Source organism: Ammospiza nelsoni, chromosome 2 (genome assembly GCF_027579445.1).
Source record: "Ammospiza nelsoni isolate bAmmNel1 chromosome 2, bAmmNel1.pri, whole genome shotgun sequence".
Classification (NCBI taxonomy): Eukaryota; Metazoa; Chordata; class Aves; order Passeriformes; family Passerellidae; genus Ammospiza; species Ammospiza nelsoni.
In genome coordinates this window covers 84,901,350-84,922,429 of record NC_080634.1, presented here as the reverse complement: position 1 = coordinate 84,922,429, position 21,080 = coordinate 84,901,350, and the positions used below count along the sequence as shown (strand labels likewise).

At 39.1% G+C, this 21,080-nt stretch overlaps 1 protein-coding gene across 1 annotated transcript in view; it reads right to left on the bottom strand.

Annotated features, from left to right (window-relative positions):
- The window catches only part of DHRSX (dehydrogenase/reductase X-linked), a 161,450-nt gene that overhangs the window by 107,921 nt on the left and 32,449 nt on the right, over nucleotides 1–21,080 (bottom strand). The window contains exons 2-3 of the mRNA XM_059494079.1: nucleotides 15,882–15,989; nucleotides 2,929–2,997 (exon numbers count right to left, since the gene is read on the bottom strand). Coding sequence (XP_059350062.1) covers nucleotides 2,929–2,997; nucleotides 15,882–15,989 — 177 coding nt within the window. The remainder of the gene's footprint in view (nucleotides 1–2,928; nucleotides 2,998–15,881; nucleotides 15,990–21,080) is intronic.

Below are 21,080 nucleotides of genomic sequence, written 5' to 3'. Positions count from 1 at the left end.
CTTTATCATGGAGGAGGTGCTGATGGTTCAGCTGACTGGGTCTATCATGCCCCAAGGACTTGTAGCTTATTTACTTCCTCTCAACTGCCCACGTACATCCTCCCTCCTTACACTTTGCAATAGGTTACCCAGAACAGAGACTCAAAACCAAGGAGGACACTTAAACAGTCTGGAATCAGCAGGGAGAGGAACCAAGAAGGTTTCTGATGCAGCCCCAGGATAGGGGGTGGGTGGAAGAGAGGAACTACTATGTTATTTAGATTTTCTGAGTCCTTTAGCATCACTGCTTTGTAGCAAATGGCTGCAACTGCTTTCCTCTCCAGTTCTGTACTCTCTTTTGGCATTGGCTCTGATTTCCATGCCTCCAGGGTGGGAAACCAGGCTCCCTGCCTCCCTGTATTCAGAAGCTTTGTCCATCCTTTCATGTCTTGCCATGCTTTTACAAAAAAACAAAACAATAAAAAAACCAAAACCCATCACCTGCATGCATAGCCCTTTTTATTACTATCCTTTATCCTCCTCTGCAATGTTAGCACATTATTGCTCCTCAGCTGCTTCATAGGAATTACTTATGTACATGCTTTGAATCTCACTTGTCCCAGAAGTAAGTACAGATTATGTCAAGTAAAACTACTTACCCTTAGATATCAGACAGAGCCCCAGACAGACAAGGCCAAGACAGAGAAGGATGACAGTGCCTTAAAACATTGTAATTACTTGCATTCAATAAGCCTGGCATTTTCCCAGAGCTGTCTCTGGGGATGATTGTGCTATGTATGGCTCAGCCAGGCAACAAGGAGAGGACAAGGTCTTTTGCTCCCTGTTGCTGTCTAACCTGATAAAAAGCAAGGAGATTTTCTTCATTCTAAGGAATCTGAGATCTAGATAACAAACTGATGGCATCTCACATTGTTTGTCCATAAGAGCTATATTGTCCCAATCCTTGACCACACTGGCTGCCCAAAAGTACTATTTTGAGTAGTTCTCCTTCAAGAGTCTGATGTTACTGATGGAAGCAGTTTCTGTAAAGAAGTGTTTTCATATGGGCCATGAAAAATGCTCAAAGAAAAAGCAGGGAGAAAGGGTCAAGACAACCAATAATGTTTTTATGCAGTGACTAAACAGATCTTGAACTTTGAAAAGTAATACAATTGCACAGCCCTGTCTCAGTGTTTTGATTTGGATACAAGCATCATCTAGCCAACCAAGGACACAGTCACAGTACCTACACACACATCATATTTAAAGCAAAGTGCAGATTCATTGATAAACAGTAACACAGGGGTGGCTCTCAGTTCTGAACAAGTCTTTTGCACAGGACATTGCACTTTTAAATACAAATTTTCCTCAATCAGTGAGAAATTTCGAAAAGACAATACTCTTCCAATTTATTTTTAGGACAAACCAATCGAGGCCTGAGATTACTTAAACCTCAGTTAAAATAATTACAGTGAGGAACAACTTCAGTTGACTTTACACTTTCAGCTTCCTCAAACTGACATCTTTGTCTTAAAAGTTTATAACTGAGGGCTATAACTGACTTTACCTAGAAAAAGCAAGAAGGACTGGAGTGCTAGAAAAGCCTGTGATCACACAGAGGGAGAAAATAACACAGACCCTGGTTTATTCAGATTCATGCAAGTCACATGACATTGTTAATTCCAACTGGTTTTGGTCTCTGCACAGAAACTTCCAGCAAAAAACTTTAATGATGTGATAATTACCTTTTTCCTTTTATGATCCTTCTAACTGTGCCTTAATTTATGATGCTTTTAACTAGCATACATGTATCCTGAGGCTATAATGGACGCACATTTATTTAAGCCAAAAGATAAATCATAATGAAAGGGTTTTTTTAAAACAATAATTAACATGTATTTTGATAATCATAACAGTAATTATGGTACAAAAACAGAATCAGATCTCAGAAGAAGCCATGAAGATCCCAAATAGTTTGGACTAGCAACACTGCTCTATAATTTTGCCAAGAAATTATGCGTCAAAGTGGCAGGAATGAATCATCATGCACCATTAGGAACCACGCCCAGTGACACCCAGGGACAAAAATGTGAGCTGCACTAACCTCCACCACGAACTGCAAATGGCAATCACAAAGCAGGTAGTGTGGAACACGCCTTTTCTCTTAGTTATCAAGCTATGCTGTCCTTATACCTCTACAAACATGATAGATCATCAGGAAGGATGATCTATCTAAAAGAAATAAGAGAAGAATCACAGAAGATAGGAATTTAGGTTTGATATGAAAGGTCTATTTATGTTTAAGAAAATGGTTTTATTTGTGAAGTATTATAAGCTCTTACCATGTGTCAAATGACCCAATCAAGCAGCCTTGATCTTTAAAAAACCTGCTAGCTCCTAAAACAAGCAAAGTAAAAGAGCACACACTCTTACCTGCTGTCATCCTCCCTTTAGCAAAAATTACTGGTATTCTGAATTTTTCCCATCTATTAAATCATACACATACAGATACTCAGGCAGAGTGTAAGTTGCAGGCAACCCTTTGTCAATGACAAACAGTAAAGTCAAACCAGGCTGAAAACATTTTTTAAGAAATACCCTATGCATTTTACCCCTGAGTCAGATTTATTTCTGGAATTCAGTTCATAGAATCACAGAACCATTTGAGAAAAAAGGACCTTAAAGAGCATGTAGTTCCAAACCTCCTGCCATGGGCAGGGACACCCTCCACTCCACCTTCCACAGTTTGCTCAGAGCTCCATCCAATCTGGCCCTGAACATTTCCAGGGAGGAGGCATCTACAACTGCTCTGGGCAACCTGTTCCAGTGCCCCAAATTAAAAAAAAAATAAAAAAATGTAGCATTACACAAGGGGTCCTCATATCAAAGGAGATGACAGCAAAAAGAGAGGAAAAGTGGTTTCTTAAAGGAAATTATATAATATGGTACCTTTTCCAGTCAAAGTTTCTTCTTTTATTTTCCTCACCACTTCTTGGCCATCACTTTCACTGTTTCCAGCTGTTAAATTACAAAAATGAAAAATTAGAAATGCAATCAATTTAAGGACTGGCACCTATGAAGTGACAACCACAGTGTAGAACCAGTGTGAAGTTTTAGGTGGAAAGGTGTGCTGCAGAGGCTTTCAAAGAGGGCTGCACAAATGCACTATGATTTCCACAAGTTCTGCCAGTTTATCTCATTTATTCATATAAAATAGAACTATCTACTGGAACAGCACACTTGAGATTTGAGTCTGTGAGACAAGTGAATTGTATCACATCCAGATTGGGCAAAAACTTCACTACAGGTAAGAGCAGATTTCCCCTTGCTCTTTTTCCAAAATGAAGACTTCCACAGTTGGAGGAAAGTCCTGACTACCCTGTCTCAAATGCTCATGAGAGGATTTATTAGTGCTAAGATAAAATGTAATTAGGCATCACATAAATGTTTTTTGTACCATTCCGCTTAGGTGGGTGGTTACTAATTGTCTGACACTTGTTTGGCAATCTTTTTATAACACATCAAAGGAAAAAACATAAGCACAAGAGATATAGGAATTAACACAAGTTGAATTTTTAAAATTAACATTCAATTTATCCATCAAAATATTTTCCATAGCATGGAACATTAAAATACCTATTGTTTATTATCTAAATTGGATAACAGTACTGTTATCTCTTATGAATTTCATGAAGCTGCCTATTTTCCTCATTATGTAAAATTCTGCCAAACTTTCTGTAAAGATTTTTTTTGTGCCAGCCTGCAAGTATCCTGTTCAGCACCACAAAATAAAATGAAGTTGGAAGAGACTTCAGGAGGTGTCTGGTACAGCCCCCTGTTCAGATTAGCTGGTACATGCTTGTATTTACTTGTGAAAAAGGACTTGAAACACATCTTTGTTTTCATGATATGCAAGAAAACCCAACATTTACATAAATTTAACCAAAATTAATATACTTAGCATTCCAGATACTGGAGAGAAAATAATTCTCACATAAAATCAAGATTCATACAGGTGTACAACTGCTGTCTATAAATTCCATTAACTATGGAAAGGGAAGGAAGGAAGGAAGGAAGGAAGGAAGGAAGGAAGGAAGGAAGGAAGGAAGGAAGGAAGGAAGGAAGGAAGGAAGGAAGGAAGGAAGGAAGGAAGGAAGGAAGGAAGGAAGGAAGGAAGGAAGGAAGGAAGGAAGGAAGGAAGGAAGGAAGGAAGGAAGGAAGGAAGGAAGGAAGGAAGGAAGGAAGGAAGGAAGGAAGGAAGGAAGGAAGGAAGGAAGGAAGGAAGGAAGGAAGGAAGGAAGGAAGGAAGGAAGGAAGGAAGGAAGGAAGGAAGGAAGGAAGGAAGGAAGGAAGGAAGGAAGGAAGGAAGGAAGGAAGGAAGGAAGGAAGGAAGGAAGGAAGGAAGGAAGGAAGGAAGGAAGGAAGGAAGGAAGGAAGGAAGGAAGGAAGGAAGGAAGGAAGGAAGGAAGGAAGGAAGGAAGGAAGGAAGGAAGGAAGGAAGGAAGGAAGGAAGGAAGGAAGGAAGGAAGGAAGGAAGGAAGGAAGGAAGGAAGGAAGGAAGGAAGGAAGGAAGGAAGGAAGGAAGGAAGGAAGGAAGGAAGGAAGGAAGGAAGGAAGGAAGGAAGGAAGGAAGGAAGGAAGGAAGGAAGGAAGGAAGGAAGGAAGGAAGGAAGGAAGGAAGGAAGGAAGGAAGGAAGGAAGGAAGGAAGGAAGGAAGGAAGGAAGGAAGGAAGGAAGGAAGGAAGGAAGGAAGGAAGGAAGGAAGGAAGGAAGGAAGGAAGGAAGGAAGGAAGGAAGGAAGGAAGGAAGGAAGGAAGGAAGGAAGGAAGGAAGGAAGGAAGGAAGGAAGGAAGGAAGGAAGGAAGGAAGGAAGGAAGGAAGGAAGGAAGGAAGGAAGGAAGGAAGGAAGGAAGGAAGGAAGGAAGGAAGGAAGACCCAGAACAACAAAGCAGATATTTGAAATATTTTCCTCTTGCTGCTTTTCCCCATTTAAAACCATCCAGCCTTGTAGAGAAGAAAAACACTCAGTTTGATGCTAATTTCCAGATATAGATGCAGCACCAACAAACAAACCCTCCAGTGAAATTCTGCCATTTCTGGGGAAATTTTTGCACAGGGTTTATGGGCAACAGATTAATTTTCCTCACTGTTTCATCTCAAGTAATGTACTAGAGTAGGATTTCAAACTCAGAGTGTTGTTATTTATTAGGCTGGATAGGGTTATGCTAGAAATAAGAACACTTGTGTGCCAATTCTGTGAACATCTTATTTGATTCCTCTTTTATTCAGCACCTCTCGTGCAGAGATCTGGCTTATTAACGCCTCCAGTGTCATGATATAACTCTCAGTATGTTCATTTAATTTGTTCTTTTAAAAGAGCTTGTGTTCACAACAAATTTTAATTTGCTTTATTTTGCTGTTATATAAATGGTTATTCATTAAAGCTCAGTGCCTTCCAAATGAGCTCATTTTATTTATATTTGCATATTTTTCACTCTAGACCACTGGGAAAAAAAATTATTATTTTGCTAAACAGTCACTTCAGATGTCTGTTTCCAGCCTGATCCAACAGAGTTTGAAAACCAGATGCTGAAGGCTGGAGTATTTCAAAATTGAAATAGCTTCAGTGAAAACTGCCACAATAATAGAGGTTTTAAAAATCCTTCTTTCAAAGAAAATACTGCAAGAAAGAATAAAGACATTGAACAAATGATCAAAGTCCTCACAAAAAGCTCAAAGGCACTTCGATCAGAAGGATGCATACCATGAAACTGGGAGGCTAATCTAGGCTTCTGAGCTAGGCTAAGGAGATCAGCACCCCCTTGCCAAGGGCAGGTGGGAGAGGAAAGGACCATTGCACTTTTGCACTGCTTCCCTTCTAGCACATCCTTCTGGGATCTTCTAAGCAAAGTGAGTGGTAGGCATCAAAAAGATCAACCTCCTTTTAAGTGCTATATTAATTATTCAACATTTTTTTAAAAAATGCTTTTTAAGTCATCAAGCTAACACAGTCAGCTTTGGGTTGGGAAAAATCAAAAGTAATCTGCATATTCTTGATGAAGTTGGGTCACTAAAGGGCACAACCTTCAAGTGCACTGAGCAGATGTACAGCACCCTAAATTCAGGATGGTTTACTAGACCAAGGTCAAATTCTTACTGCTGTCAGCTGGTTTAAATCCTCAGTATCATATTTGTCATGATGCTTTAAAAAATTTTTGATACACAAACTGATCCTCTGGCTGGACATTTTTTTAATGATTCACTATAATTTCCATATGTTCCATATACTAGAATTTATCCATTTTAAGTGTTATAGCATCTGTAGCATAAGATCTGCCTACTCTGAATTCAAATGGTTTGAAGGGAAGGGTAAGAAAGGGAAGAGAGATGATCATGTATTTTATGCAGTGAGGGAATCTTAGAAAAAGCTTTGAGAACAAGGGATTCTTTGTCTTGGGAGCTTAGATCATGACAGTACCCAAAACCATAATAATCTTGCTTTTCATGCTAATTTAAAATGTCTACTGGGAACTCAAAATAGATATAGTTTTCTCAAGAACTGTTTATGCAAGCAGTTCAGTGCCCTACCTGATGGGGTTTTTTCCACTTAGTCCACAAATAGTGAAGAATTTTGGGTGAGACTTATTCAATAACAACACTGACTATAATCAATTCTGAAAAAAGCCCTAATAATATAAAGAAATAAGTTCATTGTAAACAGATGCACCCGTATAAAATCAGATATCATTTCAATGGCATAAAAAATATAGTTCTTAATAAAATACTGAAAAAAAGGAAAACATATTTAAATACAACTTTTAGCCAAAGAAATGTATTCATCTCTTCAACATTTACTTCCACAAACATCACAAGTCAACGCAAGTTGATATGAAGCCACCAGAGAGGTACATATTAAAATTCTTATCAGCACCAATAGGCTTTGGATCTTTTCTTAAATGCCAGGCTCTGTCATCTCAGTCACTTAAGTAGATCCTAACTCTGAAAGTTATTTCAGGGATTTCAACAGAATTGTCACAGAGATTGCTCAGTCTGAACAAGGCTGAAAAAGAGCACAGACCTTAGAAAGCCTGCATGGGCTAAAAACACATTATTGCTAATTAAGGGGTTCTGATACATCTATGTGTATTTCTGTACTATATTTTTAATTTCTTTGAATGCAATTATCTCTTCAAAAGAGTATTTGCCACTCACACACTGAATTTATATACAAAACTGATTCTGATAAAGAAAGTAAGAGCTTTTCCAAATGGGGTTTGTAAAACTAAGAATTTGCAATCTTGATGTTTCAAGGAAATGTACTTCAGGGCATTATAAAAAATTTAAAATAGTCTTTGATCAACAATAGAGCCTGTAAAGCTTAAGGTTGCCCGGAGAGAATAAACCCACAAATCCAAAAAAGCTCTTGCTTACTTAAGTGTGGCAAGGGAAAATTTCCTCACTTTCAGTAAGATAGCACAAAATGAAGACAAATACAAAACTTTTGGAGATGAACATAAAGAAGATTCAAAACAACCAGAACATGGTGTCAAGAGAAGGACCTGACTCCTCCAGCTTGGAGCCTGAGAGCCACCTTGTGCAGGGAGCCCCAGGGGGAAGGCAGGACAGAGAGCTGCCCAGGGGCAGGGCAGGTACATCACCTCCCAGCCCACCCCACACACCCCACACCCTGGCAGGTGTGACCCCCTCCATCACCAGTGCCTGGGGAGCCTGAGATAATGCTCATCCCTCGATCTGTGGAGCCACAATGACAGAGCAGTTACTCCCTGAAACAATGGATCACTTTCCAGGGTGTGCAGCACGCCCCATGGCCCTTCCCTCGCCCCACTGCTGACTTCGAGCCACCCAAGTTCAGAAGTGGTGCCCACAAACTCTTACGTGTTTGCCAGGAAAAGCTTGGTGGTACAGTAATCAATTCTGTATGAGTGTATACCATCTGTTTAAGGAATTGCAAAGGATAATTGTTAGATACCTTTGTGCAACAGAATATAAAAGTTCCTAAATGGAAATTTGAATCAAGATGCCTCCTCAGAGTAGCATAATCCTCATTGTGATTGAAGGGGAACTGATTTCTTTGAAGCACCAGCCTGAAGACAGGGCTTATGAGGGCACCCAATGCCTCAAGAAGAAAACAAAATCCTATCAGCTGGTGTTAGGAAGATTATGATTTTATGAGTGTACACAAAAAATAGAACATGCCTAAAAGAGAGGAATAACTGCCCCCAAAATCTCCAAGGATGAGAAATTTGAACTCAATACAATATGAGCAAGTTTTTAAGGAATTTGTAAGGTTTCCTTTAAAGGAATTTGTAAAATCTTCAATAAAAAGAATATTGATCTTACATCTCATATGTAAAACATTTAAGGCATGGATTTCAGTAATAGGTATAAGGATGTGACCAGCTATAAAAAATAAATTGTGAACATGATACAAACTTCCTTGTGTCTAGAGATACCACACATCTTTTGTCATTGAGTTCATCACGCAACAGTCACAATTAAATACATGCTTTCCTTACATGAAAGGTGAAAATATTGTTGTAAGTGATCCCTTGAGAAAAGAAGCAAAAAATGAGCAAGGGAGAGAATGTTGATTTGCAAGGAAAAAAGAAGTCATCATTATTGACTTAGGTTTCAGCTACCCACCCGTTCCAACAAGAGGTTAAGAACAACCCTGTTCACCAAACCCAAGATGCATCTAGACAAGTGCCCTCTTTCCAACAATAACTTGCAGCAGATACTTAAAGAAAAGACACAACAGCATTAAGTCTAGGAGTGATTTGCTCCAATACACCCTCCCAGAAGCAGGAAGTTTCAGAGATTTCCTGAACCCAAGGTCACACATGGCCTCTCAATGAACATGGCAAGAAGTGCTGCTTCACCTAATTGCACTTTCAGTTCATTCAAGAGCTTGATCACCTAAGAGTCCTGGGACAGCAGGCTCTGTGATTTAATGACACACCTAATTATGTTTAAAAGGTTGTTCTTCAGTAGCTTGTTTGTTGTTGTATTTCTTATTTTGCTGGATGTTCTCTACTAGGTGCACAATAATACAGGGAATGATCCCTTCGCCTTCACTTTCTACACCGTCCATAACTGTATGATCACACCTCAGTCATCTCTTTGGAAGCACAAGGATGTTTGTTCTGGGCCCCACCTTGTACAAAGCCATCCTCTACTCCTAACCATCACTCTTTAGTTTTTTCCAGTTCAACCAGACTCCTTTTGAGTATGCACAACAGGATGATCCAATGGTTTCTATAAAGGAAGAGAGACGCTTTCTGCCCTGTTTTCATCTCCTTTCCTGCTCAGTAATATAATTTTATTTGCCTTTATGACTGGCACGAAATATCGATGATGTTGTACATTGAGCTTTCAACAGTAAATCACAATATTTATTTAACTCTTTGACTAGCAGTTAATTTAGGTCCTATTCTTGTAAATACAGAGGTGTGGCTGTTTTTTCTCATATTCTGTATTTGCATTTACTAACGCTCTGTATTTATCCATCCCTTCATAGCACAGTCATCCACTATTGGGAGATTATTTCCTATTCCTCATAGTAGTTAAGATTTCGCAAGGCATCTCTGGACACCTCCCAGTCCCACCCTCTGCTACAATTGGTGGCCCAGGACCATGTACAGTCAGATCCCAGCTGTTTCCAGGGATGGAGACTACTCAACCTTTCTCAGCAGCCTGTGCCAGTGTTTGAACACCCACAATGTAAAAAAAAAAAAAAAAAAAAAGGAAAAAAAAGGAGTGGTTTTTTTCCCACTAGGTACTTATACACTGGAAAAAATACTCCTAACCCTTCTCTCCTTTTCAGGCTGAATCTCTCAGCCTCTCCTTACATGTCAGAAACTCAAATTCTTTAATTATCAATAGTCAAACAATTTTGAATACCCTAAACACATTTAAACAAAATGCATCATCTCACTCTTCACCCTGTATTCTGTATCTATCTTTGCTAAATGTACTGAACATCTGTCTGTGGGACCACAAGCATCTTTACTCCAACTCAAAGCTGATAAACTACTTCTCAATATTGTTTTCTGTTTGCTAATCCATTACTAAACTACAAGAAATCTTTCTCTTATCTCAAGACAAGCTAGCCACTTTAAATCTCTTGGCATGAATCTTAACAAAAGGTTTGGAAAACCAGGATTAAATTAATACACACAGTTGTTGAATATTTCAAAGCGTTAGGCAAAAATGCTTAATGAATAAATTGAACAAGCACCAAGAGAAACTGCACTAACTCTTCCAAAGTTCCAATAACACATATTTAACTTTACATTTTTTTAAATGCCTGACTTATTTTTCAATATAAAAAACACACTTACTGGCCTATGCACAACATTTTCCCAAAACTGCCCAGCACTGTATTTGTCACCTTACACTTCTTCTTTACCAAAGATGATTTAAGGTTTTATGCAGCAGATACTAGTCCAGAAATACTTTTACACTTCTGATGGATTTTGGTTTTAATCACAGTGGCCTGTTTTAGATTGCTTTAAATTCTTTTTGATGTCTAATACTGTGTTTATAACAATCTGTTACTGAATTTGTAACAATCTCCATACTATTTTAAGATCTGTATCTTTTTAGCTGCTCATTTTATATACTTCAGAGACAGTGAACAGATTGAAGACTTCAAGCCCATTTGGTTTCTCCTCATAAGGTTGCTTTTCCATCTCCCTGATAAAACTTGTTTTCCCCTAGACCCTTTAAGACCATTTTGAAATAGGCAGACCAGAACACAAAGTATTTACAGTTCTGGCCCACGAAGGGTTCATAGAGTTGAATCAACTCATATTGTCTGTTTAGTTTGTTCATTTTCTAATCATTTCTAATATTTGTTTTGATTTTTGCACCCTATGGAGCACCACTGAATTTCACAGAATGATCTATTTTAACCCTGAGATCTACTTCCAAAGTGATGGTGGTCGACACAGAATCCATCACATCTTGTTTTGGCATTAAAATTTTTCCCCATGTCCATCACTCCATATTGATCTACATTGAGCTGTACATGCCTTTTAACACTCAGCTTCTTATGGTCTTCCTGAAATTCTTCACACATCCCTGGTCTTTATCACCCTGAACAGTTTGATACAATTTGAAGCACTTGTCACTTCATTATGTGCTCTTCCTATAAAATTATTTGTTGAAAGCACCATATGTTAAAACAAGCACCGACGTGACAGTCTTACAACAGAAGTTAGGGACTCAAGTGTTTGACAAGATTCAAACATATTTGGAAGACTGTGTGTGGCTGTGTGCACATGTATGGTGCGTAATTAACAATAAACAGAGATTTCCATAACCCTGATTACAGTGCACTGATATGATAAAACCTGAACTGAATTACAATTATAAAGGAATCTGCATGCATTTCCTTTATGCTCATACAGAAAAATGAAATCATCACCCACTTTTAATAGGCTGGTAAAATTTTGACACTTCCTGAGTAATTCTAGAACTCATTCAGGCCTAAAAAACCTGGCTGAAATTAGGAAGATAAATACTTTTAAAAAAAAAAAATATATAACCCAAGCATCTCATAGATCCATGTATATTAAAAAGGACTATTAAAGTAACCCATAAAAATTTTCAGTAATTGAAATTAAATCAAACTGTCTTTGAAAATGAACTATTGCACCATCTTGATAGGATTTAATTATCCCTCGAAAGTCACTTTTTAGTATTATACAATATAGGAATTGTCTGATTCATGGTGCAGAGAATCCAGCTTGAGAATTGGAAACTAATGGGAATGAAAGAGGTGACAGAAATATCTCTTGCTCAGTGTCCTGCAGAGCTTACCGAGGTCACACAGAAGTGCTGAATCTGGTGATGGAAGTACATTTATTTATGCCAAATTGCAGGGCTCAAGCCAAAATTGCATAGCTCAAATAAGTCACCTGAATATATATACATATGTATAAGTATAATGAGATTGCTTCCTTCAAAGTGTGAGCCTGTCTTAGAAACCTGTGACACTGATATACTCAGACATTAAAGATTGATTACACTGCCCTGAACCTGGTGTTTTATACCAAGCAAAAGTGTAACATTTTAAAGGTGCAAATATTTTGATTTTCATTTACTGTTTTCAGATAGAATTATCAAAACTTCTACATTAGATATTATCACACATTATCTCAGCCTTCTTTTATTAATATACTGAGGGCAAAAAAAAAGAAAAAATCAAATTGAGGCTTTCCTTTTTTGAGTCAACAATTTTAACATGCACACACAGAATCCTCATAAAATTAAACTGTGAACATGGATGGAAGGAATATGAATAGTTTATGCTTTTTTATCATTCTAAATTGAGAGAACTGTGGCAAAAACCTTGAACCAGACCTGAACATACTGAGTTTTATGTCCTGGACTGGGGGAGGTCATAGAATAGTCCAGGATATCCTGATTTCCAATGTCCTCATTTATTTGTAAGTGCATACAAAACATCACCTTCAATATCAGTCACTGCTGAATACAGTGTGTCATTTACTTTCTGTCTCTGAAAATGAAATTTCAAGTTTATTTATCAACAAGTAAATTGCATAGGAGGGAGCAGGAGCTCCCTGTATAGCTGGATTGTGAAGATTCACCACAGCCATCAATTTTCCCTACCAGGGGTTTGGTGTTTGCCATGAGATTTTCCTGAAGTAAAAGCCCTGCTGACTGTGAGTGCAGCTACTGAGAAAAGCAGCCTGGAAGAAAGCCTCAATGAAACCTATCAAACAAATACATAAATATACAGAAAATTACTTTCATCATTTTAGCATTCACCAAAGCCTCTTTCTCAGGGAGAGGCTGAGGGCAGGGCAGGGTGAGCAGAGGGAAACCGTCAGTGGGGGATGGAGGCTTGTGCAACAGTGCTGGGACTGGAAAGGAAGGAGGTTTGAAAGAACTATGAAACCACCTGCTGTAAAGGCTCTGAGTGAAGATACTGCCTTTTGTACAGTGCCTACTCATGCTCCACACGGTAACATGCTTCCTACTTATTTGCTTTCCTCCTTCCATGGGTGGATTGGATTTAAAAGTAGGTTGTTTCAAATATTTACTCCTCTAAAATGTCAAACTGCATCAAAATCACATCCATCACAAATGGTGAATCATTTTTCACATCAGACATTCAGGCTTGACTCATTTGTCTGCTGCAGGGATATCATCCTTTATTGCTACAGTTCCTATAATGGGTAACAAGCATTCAGTGATTGAGCATGATTGACTGCAAGCTACATGTGACTCTCTCTTGCAAGCCCAAATTCACTTAACATCCACACCTTTTTCACAGAAGTTCATGTCTATAGACAAACATAGGGTGAAAACAATCCTAGAGGAGAAAGCTTGAGCACGCTTGCTCTCTTATTTGAGCCTTGTGTGGCCTGAAGCAGAACGTGCTAATGCATGCCAATGTGCCAGCAGACATTTCAAACATACTCTGGACACTTGGGCCCAACAGTTATGAGCAAGGATGGAAGGTCATTGCATTTATTGTGCTTTTGAGACTGTTATGATCTTGCAGCTGGAAAAGTGCCTGGGACTATCCATTCTTCCAACAGGGCTGCTTTGGTCTGAAGAGTTTCACAGGCAAGGAAGATGGCTGTGACTCACAGGGCTCAGTGTTTAGGTCAGAGTTTGCTCAGAAGAAATGAATCAGCTGGATGACTTACTCATCAAATGCTTCCTATAATTAATTTCATTAATTCACATTTGTAGGGATTCATAATGAAAACAGTAAGATTGATACAATTGTGGAGTCAATGGAAGTGTGTGGGTTTGTAGGCACCAAAAGAAAGAGCCAAGTGTTAAACGAATGCCCTTTCTTGACAAACAAAGGCATGTTTAGAGGACACTGTTCCTGTGCTGTCCTGTCAAGGCCACAGCACAGAAGACTGGCAGCAGACAGCCATGCACTCTGCCATCAGGAGGATTGCATCTCCAGGTTACAGCTCATTACCAATACCATTATTTTCCCTGTTAGCCCAGCCTAAAAATAGGCTATAGACAGAGCCTAAATATTGCAGACCAGGAAAAATGTACTGAGAGCTGCTGAGCAATATAAAAGATCAGTGAACAGCAGCGGTTGGAAGGGAGCTCTGTCCAATCCCCCTGCTAAGGCAGTTGCACCCAGAACAAGTAAGACAGGGCACATCTAGATGAATTGTTAATACCTCCAGAGAAGGAGACTGCACAACTTCTGTGGCAGATATGGCCATAAAATAGCCTGTCACTTCTGATCAAGAGGAACCACAGGGACAGGATAAGCACTGTCAGCTGGCATGACCTTTTCCCAGACTCAGGTGATGCTCACAAGATCACACGAGCTCACACATCTGGGTGCTTATGAGACAAGGGTGTGAGGCTGAGTGAAGGAGATTTATGACAGAGTGACTGTGAGTTGAAAAAAATTCAGCTTATTTAGAGATTGTGCACCTAAATCTCACCTTCCCATTCCCAAAACTCTCACACTGAATTTTCTTATATGGAATACCCTAAACTTTAAGTGATACAAAATAAATCTTTTAAAAAAAGAATGTTCTATGCTTTTGTGACCCTATGCAAAGAGAAGAAAATTACCCTTTTTGTTTTCCCAGAGTACATTTGTGCAATCCACCTTAAAGATGAAAAGCAATTTTAGTGAAATATTAATGCTGACATCATTAGCTACATCTAGCTACATTAGTAACATCTGGCATTTAGCTACATAAAGAAGCATCTACTTGCACTTTGCAAACGCTTGGGTTTGACACATCTATTAAAACATGTATGAGTAAGTGGTGTTCCACATTACACCTGTATGATTCCAGGACAATTCCATTATGTTACTGACTGCACTACACTAAAAGTACATGGCTGCTGTGCTCTTGTCCATTGTTTGGAGTGGGTCTGATATGTGTACAGAACCTTAGAGAGCAAATTCTGTATAAAAGTTGAACAAAATGGCATTATCAGCTTGATAGTGTACAATGAAACAGCAATATTCAGTGACTCTATGGAATACAATTTACAGTGGTTTAGGTAAAAATCTAGTTAAGGAAAGATGAAGTGAGCAAATGTAGCAGTTTAAACATAAAAGTATTCATTATACTACATTCTGATTTAGTAGACATATTAGTAGACATATTCCTCTACTACAAATACATATTTGCAGTAAAAGAAGTTTGAAAAAATAGGAAGTCTCCTAAATAGTGTCTGTGGTAGAAAGAAGAAATGGTGCACACGGGACAGTTTTTGAATTCATAGAGAAATTCACCTAACTTGAAATGTCTCACTCTAACTCAGCCACCTTATCAACTCTTTATTATCAATGGAGAGGAACAGGCACCTCCAGAAGGTGAATTGCCCAATCCGTCTCAGACTGACATGATTGAATCTCCAGGTATTTATTTTCTTGTCACTGCCTAGAGAGGTCTCTCACAGTGACAAAATTGAGAAGTAAATGTGCAATTTTTACATGGATAAAGTTATAAGGGCTTGCTCTGTCCTTACATACATCATCCCCCACTAAACACTGTAATACTCCTTCAAGTCTTTAATTTGTTTTCCTCTTAATGAAAACATACACCCCAACGCTGATGCATGACCCATCTCCAGTAACAAGGAACTAAATAAAATAAATACTTTTGTAATACTAATTTTTAAGGATTTTTATTGTTTAGCACAACTCTTACAAGTCCTACAGAAAAAATCCCATCCACTATTTTTTTCAAGATCTTGCAAAGCAAAACCCAAATTAATCTTTAGTTGTGCTAAACACTAACAAAATATTCTTCTACATTCCCCCGATGCCAGAAAGAAAATACACCTTAAAAGAAAAAAAAAAAAGACTTTATGAAGCAAAAAGTATATTAAGAAAATAATGACTTTACCTATTATCACATGCATGCCAAGTCTTGCCAAATACTTCACAGTTTGGTAACCAATTCCTTTAGTGCCTCCAGTCACTATAGCAACCTTTCCATTTTGTGTAGGGAAAACTATATGAGAAAAAAGAAATAACACAAGGTTAGCTCACAATAGTAGCACAATTAAGAAGTTAAGATGTATTTTAAAGAGTGTACACTTAACAGACCACTCAAGACAGGCCAGTAAACAATCTCAGAAATAAACTCTGTATGGAAATAAAAACTTTGGGACATCCACCATTATTTACCGCACTATAATTTTCCAGTGTTAACAGTTCACAAAAGACTGAGGTTGACGACACGAAAAGCAAACAAGCACTTCAGAAATTTTCTCATTTCTATTTGCATTCATTTCATCATCCTGCAGTCATCTGACCTTTACAATTTCCACCATAATTCTGTTACTGAGCAAGGTGGCGGCACTTACGTCAGCTCAGGGGCGGCTTACTCAATGTGTACAGGGAAAAAATTCAATTGGCAGCATGATTCCCTGGAAATTTCTTGAATGACAAAAGACCAGCCTCTGTCAGTAACATGGAGGAAAGATCTCAGTCAAAGGTGAGCCTTCAAAAGTACACCAGCTGACCCAATTTCCCCACATAACTGAGCACTTTCCCTTCTGAAATCACGAGGCCCTGAGCCCCAAAGAAAGGAGGAAGCAATTTTCTTGCATGAAAGCCCCCATCTGCTTTTCCCACCCACATTAGCCCTGTCCCACAGCAGCCAGCATCCCCAACACTCGCTGTCAGCCTCCACTCCAAGTGCTCCTTGACCCACACACAGCCTGGCAGGCAGGGAATGCTCCCAGACTCCCTCTGCTACAGGGGTGGCTTAGACACATCCTGTGTCTCCTGCCTCCCCAGGAGCCCTTAGCCTGCCAAGTGAGCCAAGAAGCCTCTGGGATGGCCCTTGCAGAGCAGCTGCCATCCCAGCTACGAGCTCTCACACTGGGTGCAGGCTGCACAGCACATTCCCCCACCATGGAGGGAGTCATGCAGCCAAAGCACAGCAAAGGCATTATCATTCAACTGCTTGGGAAAGGCTTGAATTAGGTCTAATATCAACTACAATTTTTGTTTTGGGGTGGAGATGTTTCGTGTGAAGCACCATGTAGCCTTTAGGTGACCAAGGTGAATTTCTAATTTGCTTTGGAGTCAATGCCATGAGGTATTTGCACAGGAAAAATAGTATTGAATACTTCGTTTTGCTGTGGTGCAGTGTCTGTAGGCAATGCTATAGATAAAAAATGTTAAAAAGATGCCAAGTTTCATCTTTCAAAGGACTTTCTATTTTGATTTCCAGGTTTTTAGGGGATTGCTTTGTTGTACAGCACCAACTCATATTTTACATAGTTATGAAACACAGGACTAACACTGATACAAGCTTCTTTCTTCACAGCAACTTCAAAAAGGATCCACATTTCACCTTTTTTGAAATACATAGTTCTTTCCATCATGATTCAACATGAATTTCTCTTCAGTTAACAACTCAGTTCTTCCCTTCCATGAAGAAGAGAAATTGCTTGCATTTCTTTGAAGGTTAACTCCAATTACAGTGATATGTATGCACACAGGTGTCCTGACATATGTAATTCAAGCTAAGTATGACTTCCCCAGGAGCCTTCTTAAGGGGCTTCAATTTAGCTATATGCAGCCCTGCAATTTCCACCAAAAATACTTCTAATCATGAACTCTAAACAAAATGCCTACAGGTCCAAATCTTGTAAAGAGAAAATGCACTCTTTTGGGCCTGAGTACTAGAGTGTTTGCAGGGAACCCTGATGAGGGGAGAGAAATGATGCATCTGACTTCATCTTATCAGGAGGTTAATTAATTACTATATCATATTATATTATATTATATTATATTATATTATATTATATTATATTATATTATATTATATTATATTATATTATATTATATTATATTATATTATATTATATTATATTATATTATATTACACTATGTTACATTCCATCTAAACTGAATCTGAGTGTGCACTGACACTGCACACCCTGCTCTGAATCTCATGACTGCAGTCCCAACACACACACACAGCTGGCCCTGACAGGCCAAGAAACAAAACACCATCACTTTGGGTAAAAAATTTCCATGCTGCATTCCACATTTGCACAAACACAGGCACAGCAAATAAGATAAGAACTGTATTTTCTTTCTCTGATGTTCAGAGAATATGAAACCCAGAAATACTCTTGGGAGAACCGTGCCTTGCTTTTCTCTGTGAGGAGAAATGTGGGGCTACAGAGTACCTTCTCTTCCTCTTCTGCCTCCCCATGCCTCCCCTGCTTCCTGGCCTCTCACCACATTGCTACCTGACATTCGGGTTTCACATGCGGCATACAGGTGCTGTCACTCATTTCCATTACTGCACCACCTATTGAATAAGAAGTGACATTTTAATGTGAAATTCACTTAGAAGAAAATTAATGAAAGAAAAGGAGAAAAAGAAGTCAGGACTGGGGAAAGGGCAATGACATGAAGTGAAAATGGAAAGTCAGAAGAGCAAAGCAATAACAGGAATCACTGTGATAAAGTGGTTCTTAGCAGAGGACCTGATTTAGCAGATGAAAAAAGATGTCCAGTCCTACCCTGTCCACAGTGGCTGCAAAGAAAAGGACAAGTTTTTGGTCTTAATGGCCACTTGAAGACTTCACTGAAAAAATGCATTCTGTGCAATCCTATATCACAGAGAAGTTTAAAACAGAACTGCTTGTAGCAGCTAGCCCCAAGGATCTAAGAAACCAGACAGGGAGGGAGAAATGAGGGCTGCAGACACACAGATAAATGGTCATTATCTATTTTATTTCCAAGAGATACAGCGTCCACATAACATGGTTTCGTATAGACACAACACTGCATGGCACAACTCAGTCTATCCACCCACTTCAGTCAAAATGGGAAATGAAAAGAGAAAAACTGAAGTACATCGGGGAGTGGGACAGGAAGAAAAGAAACTCCTCAATTAATTCTTAACTGTTATTAATTTCAAAAATATGCACAGTTTCCATCAAGTCAGATGTCTTATTATAAAATGAATCTCCATTTAAATGAGATACAGCTAGTATTTATTTCAACAAAAGCAGTCAAGATCAAATATAGGTTCTGTGTGTATCCAGGAGCAACTCCAGTGAAAGGCAGTTTATTAGTGCCCTGTTCCCTCTAGAACTACAACCTCATGTGGAATTTGCAGTACACCCAACTTTCAGTGTTGAAACACCACTTCCATGATGAAACTCCGCATGAAATTTTCAAAGCAGACCTGGGCTCAGCCTGGTTTTCAGCAGGTACTGGTTTATTTTGTGTGAGAGGTTGAGCTGAGTGCAGCAGGAGCCTCACAGCCCCCCAGGCAGGAGGCAGTGGGGACCCACCAGCTTTGCAATGCCCAGAGAGGTTCCCTCTGGCACTCCTTGCATCTCCTTTAAACCACCCCAGATCTCTCTCTCCTTCTGCTCCTGGTAAGGAGGTAGATACTGATCTCAAGTTCAGAGGAATAATGCCAGTGATATCTCTGTGGGACATGAGAACAGTACAGCTCTGTGCTAATGAAATCCCCTGACCAAGCAGGAGCTGTTAATTTCCCTTGTGTTCAAAGAAACCAGCCTGCAGTCCTCAGGTGCTCCTTTATCACACCAGTGGCTGGGAGAAGCTTCTCTCAAGCTGCAGGTTCTGCCTGCATTCCAACGTATTTGGACGACATAAGCCTGTTTACTTTGCATGTGGATTACCATAAAACAGGAAAATAAGCCAGATTTACTATGTCCTGATATGAGGCTATTTAAAAAGAATTATTTTGCTTTTAAATATACTTGTCCTTAATCAGAATTAAATTGCATGTCCATAGACACCCTCATACAAATTCAATACTACAAAAAATGTAAGGCAATTCTGTAATTTTAAAAAATACTAATTTTCAAGGGACTCTAAAACAGGGCTGTCAGGATGCCCCTGCAACTGCCAAAACCACATGGAAATAAGACAGTCTGCAGACCCATATCAATGACCTGTTCCTGCCAGAAAAATCTCAGCTCTGGAGCAGGAATTAAAGTCATTGAAGTAGCCAAATCAAAACAAAAGCACCAAGGTTTCTCTTTCTTTTAAAAAATACACCAAGTGAACACAGACAATGCAAGCCTCAGAAGAAGACCTTCCCTTGAGAGTAGCTGGCTTTGGTATTCTGAAACCTTTACAGCACACGGGGCTTGAGGCCAAGGGAAAAAAGAAGAAAAAAGTATTAGAAGTTTATTTAAAGCAAATTGCATCAAATTTTTACAAAATTCCATCTCCTAATTTACTAATCCAGCACATTATGGGTCACGTGGACATTGCAACAGAATTTCTTTCCAGTAATTTCCTCATTAACCCTCCTTTTAAGACATGGAAGGCCAAGGGTAGAATTTAGAGTGTCTAAATCAGTCACCTGTGTTTATCAGGCAAAACCTGAGCACAGCTGAAGGCATCCAAAATGTTGGTCGGTGTCCACCTGTGAGGTGCCACACTGGGACCTGCCTGCACCTCCTGAGCTGGCCACACAGTGCAGGAACTTTGGTGCTATTTGTGCTGGAGAGATCCCTACAGACAAATCTCAACAGTTTTTTTTGGTTTTTTTCATTCCTCCTATAACTGAATAATTTACATGCAAATATTAGTCCTGAAGGTAACTGGCAGAAGCACAGATGGAAAAAAAATGAAAAGAACTAACAATGAATATTTAGTTTCCTGACTGAATAACAAGATCCAAGTTTGGAGCGATTCCTGTATAGCAACACTGAGTGAGAAAAGAAGGCAAACTGTAATTTCCAGTCCTCATCTAACACCACAGGACAAGGCACAATCAAGTTCTTCTACATGGATTAAAGAAATCATATAGCTCAACGTACCGCAGAATTATTGAGTAGTTTTTCCTATTGCAAAATATTCTGACTCTTTTCCTCTGACTTATACCGTGGCAATGTTGAGATTACAGCCATTAAGCAGATGTAGAAAAATAATTCATTTTCCATTCTGAGAGGCAATCAGTAAACTGCTGGGGAGCCCATGCAGCTTTTAGCAACTGCCTTTTTTGTGTGCCTTACAGAAACATCTCCATAAAATTCTGGTTTGGCAGAAACCAGGCCAACAGGGTCTGGATTCAAATGTCATTCCA